General features: G+C 38.9%; 1 protein-coding gene across 4 annotated transcripts in view; it reads left to right on the forward strand.

The window, feature by feature from the left end:
- Window positions 1-5,338: 5,338 nt before the first annotated feature.
- LOC138043539 (NFX1-type zinc finger-containing protein 1-like) overlaps window positions 5,339-15,582 on the forward strand; it is a 61,642-nt gene continuing 51,398 nt past the window's right edge. For all 4 annotated transcript variants that reach the window (XM_068889864.1, XM_068889865.1, XM_068889868.1 and 1 more), the window contains exons 1-4: window positions 5,339-5,517; window positions 10,943-11,710; window positions 13,955-14,424; window positions 15,286-15,441. In XM_068889864.1, the coding sequence (XP_068745965.1) occupies window positions 10,957-11,710; window positions 13,955-14,424; window positions 15,286-15,441 (1,380 nt within the window). In that variant the 5' untranslated portion in view covers window positions 5,339-5,517; window positions 10,943-10,956. The remainder of the gene's footprint in view (window positions 5,518-10,942; window positions 11,711-13,954; window positions 14,425-15,285; window positions 15,442-15,582) is intronic.

The following is a 15,582-nucleotide window of genomic DNA, read 5'->3' on the forward strand; positions in this document are numbered from 1 at the left end:
CTAGTGTAGTCCGACCGCAACTGTCGGCTCTCCATCTAAACATTAGAAGCTTAAACAAACATTATAATGAGCTATGTACTTTTTTAGATACCATATCCATTCAGTTCGATCTAATTGCTTGCTCAGAAACGTGGATTGCGCCTCAAGTTGATACAGACTGTTTTGATATTCAGGGTTATAACATGCTAATAGACAATCGCTTGTTTTCAACTGGGGGCGGGGTTGCAGTATACTTAAAATCAAGCTTTGATTATTCTCTGAGAAATGATTTAAAGATAGATTGTATTGAAAATATCTGGGTAGAGACAAATGACTTGTTAATTGGCGTTATTTATAATCCTCCTGGCAGATCTCAACCTGAATTTCTCGAGCAATTTGAACATGTTCTACATGCCATTTTTTTGTCTAAGCGAAAGTGCCTAATTTTAGGTGATATTAACATTAACACACTTGTTAGAAGCGCAATTGTAAAAGAATACCTCAATCTGATTCATTCTGAAGGCTTTAATCCCTTGATATTTGAAGCTACACGTAGTACCGAGACAACAATAAGTTGCATAGATCATATACATTCCAATTTCGTATCTTCAAGTTCGAGCGGGAGCATTGCAGTCGAGATAGCCGACCATTTGCCTGTTTTTACTTTTTCTTATGATCCCACACTAAGCCCCTTTCCCGATATAATTGAAATTAGAGATTTTAAAAACTTTGATAAAAATGCTTTCTGTGATGAACTGAGGTGCGAAGACTGGTCGCCTATATTTAAGTGTAATGATGCGAATGAAAGTTTGACCAGATTCCTACATTCCTTTAATAAGATTAGTAATCGACATGCACCACTCAAATCGATCAAAATTAAAGGGAAGACTAATAAACCTTGGATAACCGGAGGTCTGCGGAAATAAATCAAACTTATTTGTATAAAAAATGGTTGACAACCCTTTGCATTAGTTATTATAATCAATATAAAATTTACCGTAATATAGTTGTGGCAATTAACAAACTTCCTCGCTCATTATATTATGGTCGGATTTTTAAAGACTCTCGTAATACTAAGAAAATGTGGCATAACGTTAACCTAATAATTAATAAAAAGCGTCCATCTTCTCACATTGATAATTTACAAGTTGGTAATAAAAATCTACAGCAACCAGTTACGATATCAAATGCTATCAATACGTATTTTCGTAACATTCCAACTGAGCTTGCATCAAAACTTCCCACTACAAATCGCCGTTTCTCACATTACATGAAGATAAAAAAGGGTAGGTTTCACTTTAGTAAAGTCAATGAAGTTGAAGTGTTCTTATTGCTAGAAAATATTGATACTAGGAAATCAATTGGGGTTGTTGATAAGGTCCACCCTTTGCTGTTATCTTCCGGTTCGCTGGAAATATTTAAACCATTGACATATATTATAACCTTGACACTTGAACACGGTATATTTCCTGACAGTTTAAAAATTGCCAGTCACCCCGATTTTCAAACAAGGATCTCGTCTTTTGTGTAATAACTACCGGCCTATCTCAGGTCTTCCAGCACTAAGTAAAATATTTGAGAGATGCATTCTTAATCAATTAACGTTCTATTTTACTATTGAAAATATCTTGATTATATCATACCTAACCAATACGGTTTTAGATCTGACAACACTACAACTGAATGTTTAGTAGATTTAATAGACGAGATAACATTATGCTGTACAGACCTAAGTAAGGCTTTCGATACAGTCAATCACTCGATTCTGTTGTCTAAACTAAATTTTTATGGAATAAGAGATGTTGAAAACCAATGGTTTAGGTCCTATTTAATCAAAAGGAAGCAAAGAGTGTATGTTAATGGAGCTGAGTCTAGTTTTCTTTCCGTAAATTCAGGAGTGCCACAAGGGTCGATCTTGGGTCCTTTTCTTTTCTTAGTTTACATAAATGATATAGTAAATGCAACTAATTATTTTTCCTTAAGACTATTTGCCGATGATACCTCCTTGACTGCGACTGGTATGGATCTCGATGCATTGCTACACTTAATAAACTCTGAATTACCCGCTATTTATGACTGGCTATGCTCAAATAAGCTAACTTTAAATTTAAGTAAGACAAAATATATAGTATTCCAACCCACGGCAAAAACTTCATTATAATTTATACACCCCTCTTAAACTACCGGATCAGTATCTTGAACAGTCTCACAGTGTTAACTACTTAGGATTAATTATTGATTGTTCCCTATCATGGCACCATCATATCGATTATATTAGTAGTAAAATCAGTAAAAGCATAAATATTATTGCAAAATTAAAACGTCATGTACCCAACGAATCTTTAACAAGTATCTATTATGCACTTATATATCCTTATTTAACTTATGGCTGCGTATTGTGGGGTAATAACCACGAAGCTGCCATATCTCAAGTGGTAAAGCTGCAAAACAAAGCTTTAAGAATCATCAATGAGGTACCACTTCGTGAGCATATTACTCCCCATTATGTTAATCTTGGCCTAATTAAATTTCCTGATATTGTGAAGTTAAAAACTTGTCAACTATTTTATGATCTTATCGTAGATAACAAACCATCAAATCTTACTCTATCCTTTGTATCTGAGCAACATAATTATGCTACTCGAAGCACATCCTTACAGTATCTAAATCCCAGTTCCTTTAGAACAAATATAAGGAAATTCTGCCCAACAATTATTGGATGTTATTATTGGAATGATATTCCTCTATTCATTCGTAGTTTGTCAAATAAACATCTATTTAAAAGTTATCTTTTTCAGAATTATTTTGCTCAGTACTAACTACTGCACCCCTTAACTATGTGTTCCTCCTTTCCTTTCGCTTATTGTAATTATCTTTTATCTTAAAATAAAATGCAACTTAATTTAAAGGGCATCTAACTAGTTTACCTATATCGTTGCCCTTCTCCGTTTACTTCATGTAGTGAGCTTTTTTGACCTTGTAATTCTCTAAATAAATGGGGAAATAAATAAATGAAATGAAATGAAATGTTCACAGTGGAACACTCAAGTACGAAGCAAGATCTAGAAATAACGTAGAAAATTATCCTTACCTTTAAAGCTTGCCTCTCTCAAAGAAAAAACATCTGCCCACTATATGGAATAGTTTAATACTTTGTCAAGCATGGCGGGCGGAAAGATTCCACACTAAATGTTTGCTTTCACCTTGATAACGGAAGTGCGTCACCGTGGCCGAGTGGTCTAACGCGAAACAGTAAGGTCGTGTTCTATCGGGGTCAACCATTTTTAGTTGGTTGGGTTTTTTCGTGTTCTATTGGGAAAAAATCGTTTTCGGTTGGTTTGGTTGATCAACTTTTTCAACCGGCATCAAAGTAGGTTGAAACGGTTGAAAAAGCATTGGCAGCGACCGCTGTCGTTTACGCGGGCCATTTAAAGTCGGCCGCGGGCTCCTTCCTTGTTCCTTTCGAGCCTCAACTTGTCAAAGCTGAGAAGTCTGGTAATAACTATTCCCAGCCAGGAGTTACCGCGTTTCAACCGAGAACGGTTGGAAAAGTGTTCTATTGGGAAACTTCAACCGCTTCAACCGAAACCGGTTGCGGTTGAAACGGTTGATCCCAATAGAACACGACCAAAATGACAATTTGTTTACACAAATCTTTTCTTTGGTTGTTGGGCTTACAGCAGCAAGCGGGAATTCCCGTATCCCGGCCTATGACAAAAGTCTCGAAAAAGGGAATTTAAAAACAAAATATCTATTTTTTTAATCTGGAGCACTCGTAAAGTAAAGCCTTGCGTCTTGGCTTAATCTGTTCGCTTCAATATTCAAAATCAGCCCTATTTCTTCTCCAGAACAATTCCCGACTCTACTTCGACCATGTGGTTCAAAATTTCAAGGTTGGGAAGCTTTATAGCGAATTGAGATGTTCTTCACCAGTGGGCTGCCATTTTTCGACTACATAACAATTCTTCCATGAGCCCGAGTTGGATATGAAGTGATAAAATAACCATTAGTAAGTTCTCAAACCGGGTTTTGCCGCCGATTTTTATTTCCACAATTTTACAAAGCGTCCGGAAAGAGCATCTTGGCGGACTATTTTCCATATGACGTAAAACTTCGACTATTGCCTCACAGTCGGAGTTTTTTAGCCAACCAAAAAGCTAGAAATGCAATAGTCGGAGCTGAAAATTTACTAAATCTTGTTAGCTGATTTATCGTTTACCCATATTTGTGAATGTAACCTCACATTTCACTTTAAATCCGAATTACTTTATCATTAAAAAGCACTCCATTCTGAGTTGAAGTCTCTTAAATAAGTAAAAACAACGCCAGGAAGGCAAAACTATCCTCTGCTCCTTGCAAGTTGTGCCAGTTCATCGCCACACTTTTGACTCGTCATCTTCGCTTGATTTGTGATCCTTCGCCGTATTTCCCGTTGTATTGAACCAGTATCAGTCATAAAGATAAGGTAATGCCCAAGTCTTTCAAATGACTCATCATCTTTACATTCATTATGTGACGCCCTTTTGGAAACATGCGATGAATATTAACGAAGCCAGCACTACATCCGCCATTTCTCATGTTCTTCGGGGTGATGAGGCGGCTGCTTAAGGTTAGTCTCCTTTGTTTTTCTTCGGCCTGAATGGACGGGCTCCACAAAGCCTTGCGCCTCAGTTTACGCAAATACATTACACCTTTCCATCAAATCATGTACAAATCTAACGACTGTGGTATTTTGAAATGAACAAAAACCATTTTTTGAGCCTTGTTTTTAACCAGCCCCGTTGCCACAGCAAGACAGCAACCTTAGCCAAAATGCGAAAATAAACCCTTCTGTGGTTTACCTTGACTCTTGCGAAAATACTGAGGTAAAAAATAATGGGGAATTAACAACTGTTAGGCCACCTTAAATTGCGTATGTTCGACAGACTTTATTTTTGTCACGATGCTTTGAGTTTGGTTGTTTAAAAGTAATTTCTGGCAAAACTAAACAAAATCAACTGCACTTCCTTGATATAGCCCCTTATTAAAGTCACAAGATAAGTTGTAACAAAAATGTGAACAGGCACGTCACAGTGATTCCCTTTACTTCCCGGAAATCCAATTTCGATTTCTCAGAAAAGTTGGCCACAGTTCATTAGCTAATGGTATTGTATAATTATATACCCTATGCAAAAATGGCTGCCTTTAAATTATTCTTTTGTTCATATTCAAAATAGCCCAACTAACCTCGTTTTTGAGACAAAAATTCTAAAGAATTTTTTATTCCGAACGAGGTTAGTTAGGCTATTTTGAATATGAACAAAAGAATAATTTAAAGGCAGCCATTTTTGCATAGGGCCTATATTCTCCGCAAAAAAAATATGCACTTCCTTGGGGAAACCCCTTAGTGAAAAGAAAAGTTTGCAGCGTTTTAAAGAGATTCGAACCAATTTTTACCGATCATATAGCTCTTTGCGGACATCATTGATCGACAGAGTTAATCGATATCGATCTGACAGAGTCTACAGTGGAAACTCGAATTTTCGCGACCATTCGCAGGTAAACTATAATTTAGTAATCATCAATAATACGCTTATTATGTTGTAAGCTTGGTTTACTTCAACCCCTGCAATTCGAACGATCCTTGTAATTGATTCAGGAAAACACTTCCTCTCCAGTTGCTAGCGATTTCAAAGGCGCTTTAAGACTTGTTTGCTTTAACACATGTTTGGTCATTTTATTTTAGTCGCCATCCTCAGACAGTCAATCATATGAATATTCTGCGAGCATAGCATTTATTTATTTTGTCCAGCGAAGTAAGATTTTCGTGTTCGGTCATACGTTTACTGCTCACTCGTCGAGAAATAAAATCGGTTTTACTAATACATTAGATATTCTTATATGGCGCAATTTCCACAGCTCATTGTTCCTCAGTTTCTTGATTATTTTAATTTCGATTATATGAAGAAGGAACCAAACCTAGAGTAAAGTGAAATACCTCATCTGTGTCTGATGAAATAAAATGTCATCCCCTTTCTTACCCGCTAACGTGGTACGTAAACCGAAACTGCATAATTTCACTTTCGATTCGGCTCAGATTTACAAGAACTAGACGCCCCATGAGCGTACACTGGGTTGCCTGTGGGACGCGTTGCTCAAAAGCAGAAGGGACTGAATTGGGTGGTATTGAACTGTAGCGTTCCAGTCATTTTTTTCAAGTAGGGGGTCATTAAGACCATTTAAGGGGTCACCCAGAAGTCGTGCCAGCAGAGGCCCTTTGGCTCACACGTTCATGCGACTAAACAGATCTTTTTCTGAGGTTAAAAACCTGGCTACCAGCCTATTAATCGTTTGTCAGAAAGAAAAAATTCCTGTCGTCTTCAGAAAAAAAATACGAGGAAGGAGTACGTTTTTGCAAACGTTGGCCGTGTAGCACTTATATTTTGAACAGACTTTACTGATTAGAGTGTAATGTGAAGTGCTAGGTTTCTACCCCATATGAACCATGTGAGCGTTAGCCCTACTAATGGAAATGGGCCCATTTCCATTAGTAGGGCTAACGCTCACAGTAACACAGCGCTTTATTTCATATTGTCAACTGAGCTGCGCTTTGTCTTCCAGGAGATTCAAGTTGTCTTTGCTTAATATATAGCTCCAATAGTACACGATATTGTTTTGGTATTGTATATCATTGTAGTGCCATGGTAGAAGTCGTAGGTAAATAGCCCCCCTGAGAAGACATGTGGTTACTAGCAAAGTACTAAACCCAGAAAGGTTAAAAAAAATAAAAGGGAATCGAGAAACATTGGCTTCTAGGCTGACATGTTGATTCCTCACAACTTCTTTTCACCACAAGTTTAAGCGTGCACTCGGGAGCGTCTGACAGCTTTGTAATACAAAAGTTCACTGAAATTAACCCCTGTCCGGTTGGGTTAGTATCTGGATCTAAAAAATGTACCACTTTGTAACAGAAACATAGAACCGAAAATTCTATTTTAACGCTCAAAAATGCGAACTAAGCAAGGTACAGATTTTGTTAGCTTGCTTTATGCAAAACAAATATTGATGAAAAAGTAAATAAATATTTTGCCATCAGCAACAATATTTACGACATGAAAACAATATTAATTTTGAACCGCGAATTTACCATGAAAACAATATTCATTTTGAACCGCGAAGTTACCATCAGCAAAAAACATTTTGGGAGCTTTTTGCTACGTTCAATTTTGTTATTGTACTTTTGGCTGCACAAGTAAATCACAAAATCGAAAGTGATATCGAATTTAGCGGGCGCCGTGATCAAGTTACCGCGGCGTGTTTACTCGCGAAACAGTGAAGCATCTGTGTCAAATGATGGCAAGATACCCGGGTTTTTGTTTTTGTTAGTTTTCTTTATCTTTCAAGTGTTATAAAGTTTGACAAGAAATGTGCGAATTCAACACAAAGATCACAATCGCCCAACTCTTGAGGTTGACCATTGTTTCTGCAAAGTCAAAAGTTTACTCTTCAATACGAGGTTATTTATCACCGGGTAATTCCATCGTTTTGGAAATAGCAGCTACTTTATTATTCATCAGCGTCACAATTTTTTGCTGATTTTGGGGCTCATTTTGTTGAAGCCCTTGAAAGCACGCTTCCAACAGACCTGTTTATTTTCGTGACTTATGCAAGCGCTGCTTACAGTGCACTACCACAAAAATCCTCCCGTAGCACATTTCAACCCACGTAAGCAAATTTGTTAAGCTCGAAAATTACACAACATGATATTAAAATTCACAAAGGCTGGAAATCTTACAAAAACCTTTTCCAGCGAAAAATTTATTGAAGCAAACAACATAGGAAAAAAACCCTTTCTATTTCAATTGCGTGCGTGCAAACAAGACACAATCCGTGTCACAAAGCATATGCAATTGAATAAATTTCTGACAGTTCACATCAAATCCTTTCGAAAGAACCTTGACCGTAAATAATGAAGCACAAATGAGACAACAAGCTTTAATTCAAATAATTTCTTCACTGTCACATTTCCAATTTTTTTCCGTAGCAGAGTTGACTACAAAATAAATGTAAATTGCCAGGCAACTTAGATAAGACTTCAGTAAACACTGTGATGCATTCAAGGCGTTCGATTCCTTCCATGTTGTTAAATCCATAAAAAAATTGCCATTTGATTTCAGTGTTGTATATAATATCAAGTTAGTAAAATATTAGAAACAAAGATCACTGTTAAGGCGGAAAATGAATTTGTTGTCGAAGACCATTGCTCGTCGCTTTAAAGATTCCAGATATTTATTTTTTATTTCCTGTCTTGTTCATCCAATTGACTTTCCATTCCTGAGCTCCATGAGGGAATATTTTGTTTAAAGATCCACTAAAACGCCATTCGTGTTACAATGACTTTCGACGCCATGGAAGGTTACTGACAAGAATTAGTGAAATTTCCAGTTGTTACCGGAAGACTGTGCAGAGTTGAGTGGAAATAAATACAAATAGCCAGGCAACAGAGATCACAGGTCCACTTAAGGTGTTCGATTCCTTCTCTGTCTTTGTTGAACCCATAAGTTACCAGATAATTTTCATTTGGTTTCAGTGTTGTACATAACAGCACACTTGGCAAAATATTAGAAATACAGCTCATTTTGATTTTGGCTCGACGTGCGAAAGATTGTTGTCGAAGTCCATTACTGGTCGCTTTTAAGATTCCAGATTATATTTTTTTCACCGCCTGTCTTGTTTATCCCATTGACGTTTCATTCTTGAGCTCCATTCGCGTTACAATTTTTCGACGCCACTGCAGCTTAATTAAATTTTCTCCTGTGTGCACCAGAGAAATCTACGCATTACCCCACCCCCTCAAACCTAACAAAATACGCACAGAAGACTCTATGCATAAAGACACCACTTAACAGGGGAGTGACAGGCAAGACTTTTACCGACATGGAAAAAAAAAATAAAAATATAAAAAAAAAAACCGCAGAAAATTACCCATTTTCCTACTGGGATTGCCATACTGGCAACTCAGTAATTACACGAAGCCTGAGTGTGCCTTCCGCTCTTGCATGACGTCATAACAACACGTGATGTTTCTTTTTCTTTTTTGAGAGATTTGAGTTTTGAGTGTCGAGTGATACTTATGTAAGGTCAGCTGTAAGGTTGAGTTTATAATACAGTCCTGTGGTGTGATGTAACGAACCAGTGCAATAAGAATGTCATTAGGGCACACTAAGCTTAAATTGTAAAAATTTTTGTGGGATTCATACGTACGCATCGACTAGAGGGTACCAAAAAAGAGAAATCGGTTCTAAAAATGTGCGTTGCGAATTTCTCGACCTAATATAAAGAGAGATCGACATGATATGAATCGACAAAACAACCGATCAGGAATTTAAGCAAAAACGTCGGCTGTGGCAACGACAACGTCAAAAAGCAAAAATATGATTGGTTAAGAAAGGGAAAATACTCGCGCTTTACGAATTTCCGTGCATTTGCCATACTCTACTGAACAACAACGTGAAATCCCCAAATTTTAGGTTTTGGGGACAACACGAGCAAGGGGTGTGCGCTCGTTCGATTTTGAAATCACACGTATGATTTCAGACCAAATTGCACTCCACTCAGTTTAATTACCATTATTAATTCTCTTGTCACAGAAACCTTGACTATGAGCGATCAACTAATATACCTTGATTTGAGGGTCTCAGTGGGCTTTCCGTTAGCAGTGAAACAAAAAAAAGTTAGTAACCGTTATGCGTGAAAATTACCAAAAAAAAGGAACTGTTAGCCGTGAAAAAAAAAAAAAAAAAAAATCATTTAGCGTGATTTGTTTTCAAGTTTGAAAAGTGAAATCGGGAGTATTTCGAAATATTTAGAGACTGCAGAACACTCGACACCGTTTTACCCCCTCTGCCCTGCTCTCTGACATTCCGTCCCGCTAGGCTTGTCTCAGTTGTCTGACAAGACAAAACAAGTCCCAAATAACGACCCAGTTGGAGGTCTTGACAAAATGTAAGTCGCATTGTTGATGACCAATGACTTATTCTATAGGCCACTTCGGAAAATACCATAATACTTTTTTGTTTGTCCCCCCAAATCTTGCATAAGCATTGTTTCCAGTTTCTCTTGGAACTTACAATGGTCCCAAGAGGAAACAAAAACAATACTTATTTAAAATTTGGGAAGACAAACAAGAGTTTTATGGTATTTTCCGAAGTGGCCTATTCAATATGTGTACCCAAAAATATGTGTACAGAGAACCCCAAAAAGCAAAAATACAGTTTAGTTCCATTTTCATCTAGGAACGTTTCTTTGTTTTTCATATAAGTTAACCGTGACGGGAAAAAAACCGTTAACGGCGAAAAGGCAACTTTTTAACCGTTAACCGTGAAAGCTATTCTTCCAGGAGTTCCTCTCGAGTGACTGTTTTTTCCGACCTAGTACTAGAATTTTTTCCGCTATGAATTCAAAATTAGTAGCAACGTTTCTCGTTACGTCACCCATTGTTATTAATATGCCAACGTGAACATAATTGGCTGTTGAAAACAATGACTTTTTTGGTTCCGTGGTTGGCAAATTTGAATATCAAAAGAAATGTGACGTCAATGTTTGTAAACAAGAAATATCGCTATTCATGCATCTCTACATTGCACATTAATGCAATCACACGGCGGCCATGTTGAGTCCCGAGGGATTAAAAACTTGTTTTGCCCCACTGAAACTCGTTCCCAAACTCGAGGCAGCCCAGGGTACGAAATCTATTACTGTCTATGGCCAATATGGCCGCCGTGCGAATAAGGCCCATACTTGTCGAGAGAAATCGTTCGAAATATGGATCGCATGTGAAAACGATGTTTCAGAAAAAAGATGTGTGAATTGAGAACGTCAAGCCATAGGGTTTTCGAAACAAAATGACAAAAATCTCGACTCAAAAGGTACTTGAACTCTTTTCGCCCCAAATCCGATTATCTTATTCGTTTTGTTTCCATAGACCATATACTGTTGATGGACGACTGGGAAGCCCTGGGTGCAGTCCCACGTGAGCAAGGACGCCACACTGGCCTTATTAATCGACCTCACTCTTTAGGTTCCTTTGGGAGTGGTACAGTCGGAGGCAGAGGTAGGGGGCGTGGAAGAGGTTGGCACGGAGGAAGGGCTCGCGGAAGAGGGGGCCGAAGTGGAGAAGGACGACCTTACCAAGTTAGGCTTGGATTCAAGGCACTGGAGGAGCTGGATACCAAAGCCCCTGATGAAATCATTCTTGATTTAACATCTACCCGATGTTTTCCTGCTACAGAAAGTTTGCTCCAACAGTCGGGCATGATGGATGACATGGTCGTTCTGATCACAAGCATCCTTGCCAAAGCGTGCGCTTGCAGCTCAAAGGAATATCTCATTAAGCTGTTAAACTTACTACCAAAATCCCCATTCTTTGCGCTCCACCTAAGAACGTTCCTTAATAGAATAAGTGCTTGCAGAATGCCTGCCACAAACATCGCTACGTTTTTAAACAATGTCATAAAAATCATGAACGAGTTGCTCCGGAGATTCCCGAACTGCTATGCCGATCTTCCAGTGGCTGAGTTGTATTGTGGAGTCATGTTTTGGTCCAACACGGAACAAATAGATGGAAATCAGGTGGATGGAAATTCTCTCTTAAAGGACGCGGAAGAGCTCTTCAAACTAAGAACCCAAAAGGCTGAAGACTTAAAGAAACGGGAGGAGGAAAAGCAATCGAGAAGAAGACCACGGAGAGATGGTATGATTTCCTTTTTCCCATAAATGCAAGCTCCTTACCAGAGCCCGCCCTTCCCCCGGCAGAAAAGCCCTGAGAACGAGGTTGGCTGGATTTGTTCTCTCGACCAGTTTAGTTCTTGAATTACTGCCTTCAAAAGTAAGTCGCTGGAAGTTGATAAACTCCCCGCTATTGATTTCATGGCCACAGAGCCATTGTTAGTGAGTGAACGAGTGAGCGACTGATTGAATGACCGAGCCATTGCATCCTCTAACTGACGACGCCTCAATGGTGCATAATCCGTCCTTGACTCCTACTTCACTTAAACAATCACTGTAACTTCCGGTTTGAAATTTCCAGAGCTGTATAAACCACTCTACCTTTTAGATTCTTGTTAGCTAAAGGCAAGCTAACGAGTGAGGGAATGAATAATGATAACAAAAACAACAACAACAACAACAACAACAACAATAATAATAATGAAAATAATAATAATAATAATAATAATAATAATAATGATGATAATAATAATAATAACAATTTAATAACTTCTATAGTGCTTTTTGCATGCGAACAATCGACAGAATTTTACAATAAGTATAATTAAAAAACTCTCTGGTAAAAAAAAAAATACACTCCAAACAGCAGCCCGTTTAAGGTAGAACTTAGCACACGTTTAAACTGAATAAGCAACTAAGCTGCCTTGCTTTTCCAGGCTCTCGGTTGGTGGGGACGAACGAAAAAATGGTTCGGATCGTACTCCTTCTCGCGCTCGCTTTTTCCCCCCGATCCGGACCATTTTTTTAGTTTTTTCGCTCATCCGCTCGAACTGAGAGCCTGGAACAGGCTAAAACTAATACACCCAATCCTCAACTTCAATGTGATATGAGAAGGCGGCATTACGGTTACAGTGTCGAGTGTCTGGTTACTGTGAGTAAAATGACAACTATCCTTAGATTGCAGTACCATATATTAGTTTTCCGTTCTGAGCATGCGCAGTTGGTCTAGAGGTTGGAATTTTTTCAGTTACGCTCGTCAGAACGGATAAGTCAATACAAAGGTCGCTAATTTGCTTCGAGTAGTAACGGTAAGCCTGCAAGCACTACTTTAAGGGGATCGCCTCACATGAATGGTAATATAAAAAAATCTGCATTTCGAAAGCATTTAGAACTAAATGTGACAAGTTTCTGTGGTTTTCCCTCTGAAAGTGGCATCAGCATACTAGTTTATTCTTTTCAAGCAAAAGAATATGAGATAAGATAGCCCCATATTTCGCTCTATTCGATAAAAATAATTAGAAATGCATTGTTAGTCCTGTGCCATACAGCGTGATTAGAGCGGTTTTCAATTGAGTGTCGTAAAACAAATACCAAAGTAACAACTTCGACCAATCACAGCAGGTGCATACAGCGCAATGAATCAATCCACATTCGTAGCAATTCCATGGAACTTGCTCAAAGCGCGGGAAAAAATCACGCGTGCAAGTCGCGATTGGTTTTAGTTTTCCTTCTCATTGGTTGATAAACTGGCGCGAAATTTGTAAAGCAATCATTAAGCGTAGCCGCGAATTGCAATCGCGTAATTACTTTCGACAGTCATTTGAAAACTGTTCTATTAATTAAAGGACGACTTCTTATTGGTCAGTTTGTGTAAAAGTGTGCCGGGTAGTCTTGGGAATACGGGATTAGAATAACCTTCGCAGCATGGGCGCAATCTAAAAATAAATTTCAAGTTAGTATCATGGTGCACAAGGATTCGCCTTGTCACCTCCAAGCTCCAAATTAAAGATACATTCCTCTAAGAATCAAAATTGCTAGATAATTAATAATTCACCGTTCACGAGGGCGACAGTTCGGCTCAGATCAGATGCATACCTCTGTAAGTTCCAGTACTGTTCAAGTATTCTTTATAGTCAAGACAGGAAAGTGATTTACCTGGTATTCCACACATTCAGTTCACAAGTCAAATTCAATATTTGCGGCAGACCTGTATGGGATTTACATTGGGCCGCTTAGGGCTCACCATTGCATGCAATTTTCCATATATCACCATCGTCATCATTACTGTTCTCGTTCTCGTTCTCCTTCTTAACTGTAAGCGAAACAAAGTTGAGAGAATTCCAAACGATTTTGTCCCGCATGAAAGTTCCAATCTTATGGTATCAGACTGTAGACATGTGTCTTCCTCATTTTGTACTTATCTATCACTTAGGTAATTAATGCAAATTGATGAAAGATGTACCCTGACAAACTTTCCATTCTATCTTAGCCGGACTGCATGATGATGACGACCCGCCGGACGATTTTCGGACGCTTAGCGTTATTCCAACTCAAGCGGACGTGTTGTCCGGAGAGCGACCATTTCTCAGAAGGAACAAAGTCGACGGGAGCTACAACAGCTCAGAGCATTATTTAGACGTTCAATTTCGGCTCCTTCGAGAAGACTTCGTAAGGCCCCTCCGTGAAGGGATCGCGCAGCTGTTGGAACGTATCGGTTCTCCTAAGATTGGTGCCTTGCAGGACATCCGCGTGTATAAAGACGTCCAAATATTGTATCCTATCTGTACATCAAACGGATTACAGTACAAAGTCAAATTTGACAACACTAGGCTGAGGAATGTCCGCTGGGAGAACAGCAAGCGACTGATCTTTGGCTCGCTTATGTGTCTGTCAAAGGACAAGTTTGAAAGTTTTGTCTTTGCCACTGTGGCTAATCGCGATGTTAAAGACCTCAAACAGGTGATTAATTAATAATATTTCCAATAGTTCCAAGCAATCGCCCGGCAACTCCTCCCGATACCTACCCTTATGTGCAGCAGCTATGCAGACGTAAATTCAATTTTGACAAACTTCACGACGTGTTTCTTTTGGTCAAAACGTCAACTATCGTTTTGTAACAGCACAAAGGTTTGATTAAAGGGGGCTTATGTTAGAGTTGTCTTAACTGTCGATGTTGACTTGAGCAAAGTCAGGGGAACCATGGGTCTTATTTTCGGGGCGGCCATATTGGCCAAAGTTTGCGAGCCTCACACATATGTATCATTCTCGCCCTTTTACTCAGCTTCTTCGAGGCGCGATTGAACGACTGATGAGCAAAGTTGGAACGGTAAGCGAAAAACTGGAACGGTTCCGCTAATTGTTGCCGCAAAGAAATAGCCTACGACCCCGTCCCGGAAGGGATAAGAGCTCCGTTCTTGGTTATTTTTTTCTTGTTTGTTTTTTCCATTCTTCCTCTGTCGCGCAAACGTGCTTTCAATATGACCGACAAACTACACCGGACTATAGTCCCAGATACGCAGAGCACATTTTGTTCTGCCGCTTTCAGCATTACAGTCAAATCTCTGAAAATGTGCGCTCGAATGTTGTCCAAGGTAGGAGGCGTGGTTCCTGTTTCTTGATCCCTTCATATTCCGAGGAAATGGAACAAATCGGCTTCTTTAGGTTACTGCTTGCTTTCCTGTGTGCAGTGTAGTAACCTGTATGTGGTTTTTAACAAGAAAAGACCCAAATCATGCAATCGATAAATATTCCAGCTAGTGAACTCTGGGTCCTCTTCAGCAGAACTATAAGTTTGGTGAAGATTTTTTTTCCTATTTTTAGGGAATAGTGCAGATGCAGTTCATTAATCTATCTGATATGTTGAGACTTGAATCAGGAGACGTGTACCAAATGGTAGAAAGCACCGTGTACTTTGAAGCGTATCGCCACATCCTGGAGGGACTAAAAGAAGTTGATCCAGCGCGTCTTCCTTTGCAGGTAATGGATGCTCAGTAAAGGGGCTATGTCATGGGAGCCTCGCTGTTTTTCGGGCAAAGTGGTGGAGAAACAATTTTTCATGTATTAGGTGCGAGATTTTGAGGAAAAAAGAGCCTATTTATTTTCAAAATTTAATCAATT

This window comes from Montipora capricornis, chromosome 3 (assembly GCF_036669925.1).
Source record: "Montipora capricornis isolate CH-2021 chromosome 3, ASM3666992v2, whole genome shotgun sequence".
Taxonomy (NCBI): domain Eukaryota; kingdom Metazoa; phylum Cnidaria; class Anthozoa; order Scleractinia; family Acroporidae; genus Montipora; species Montipora capricornis.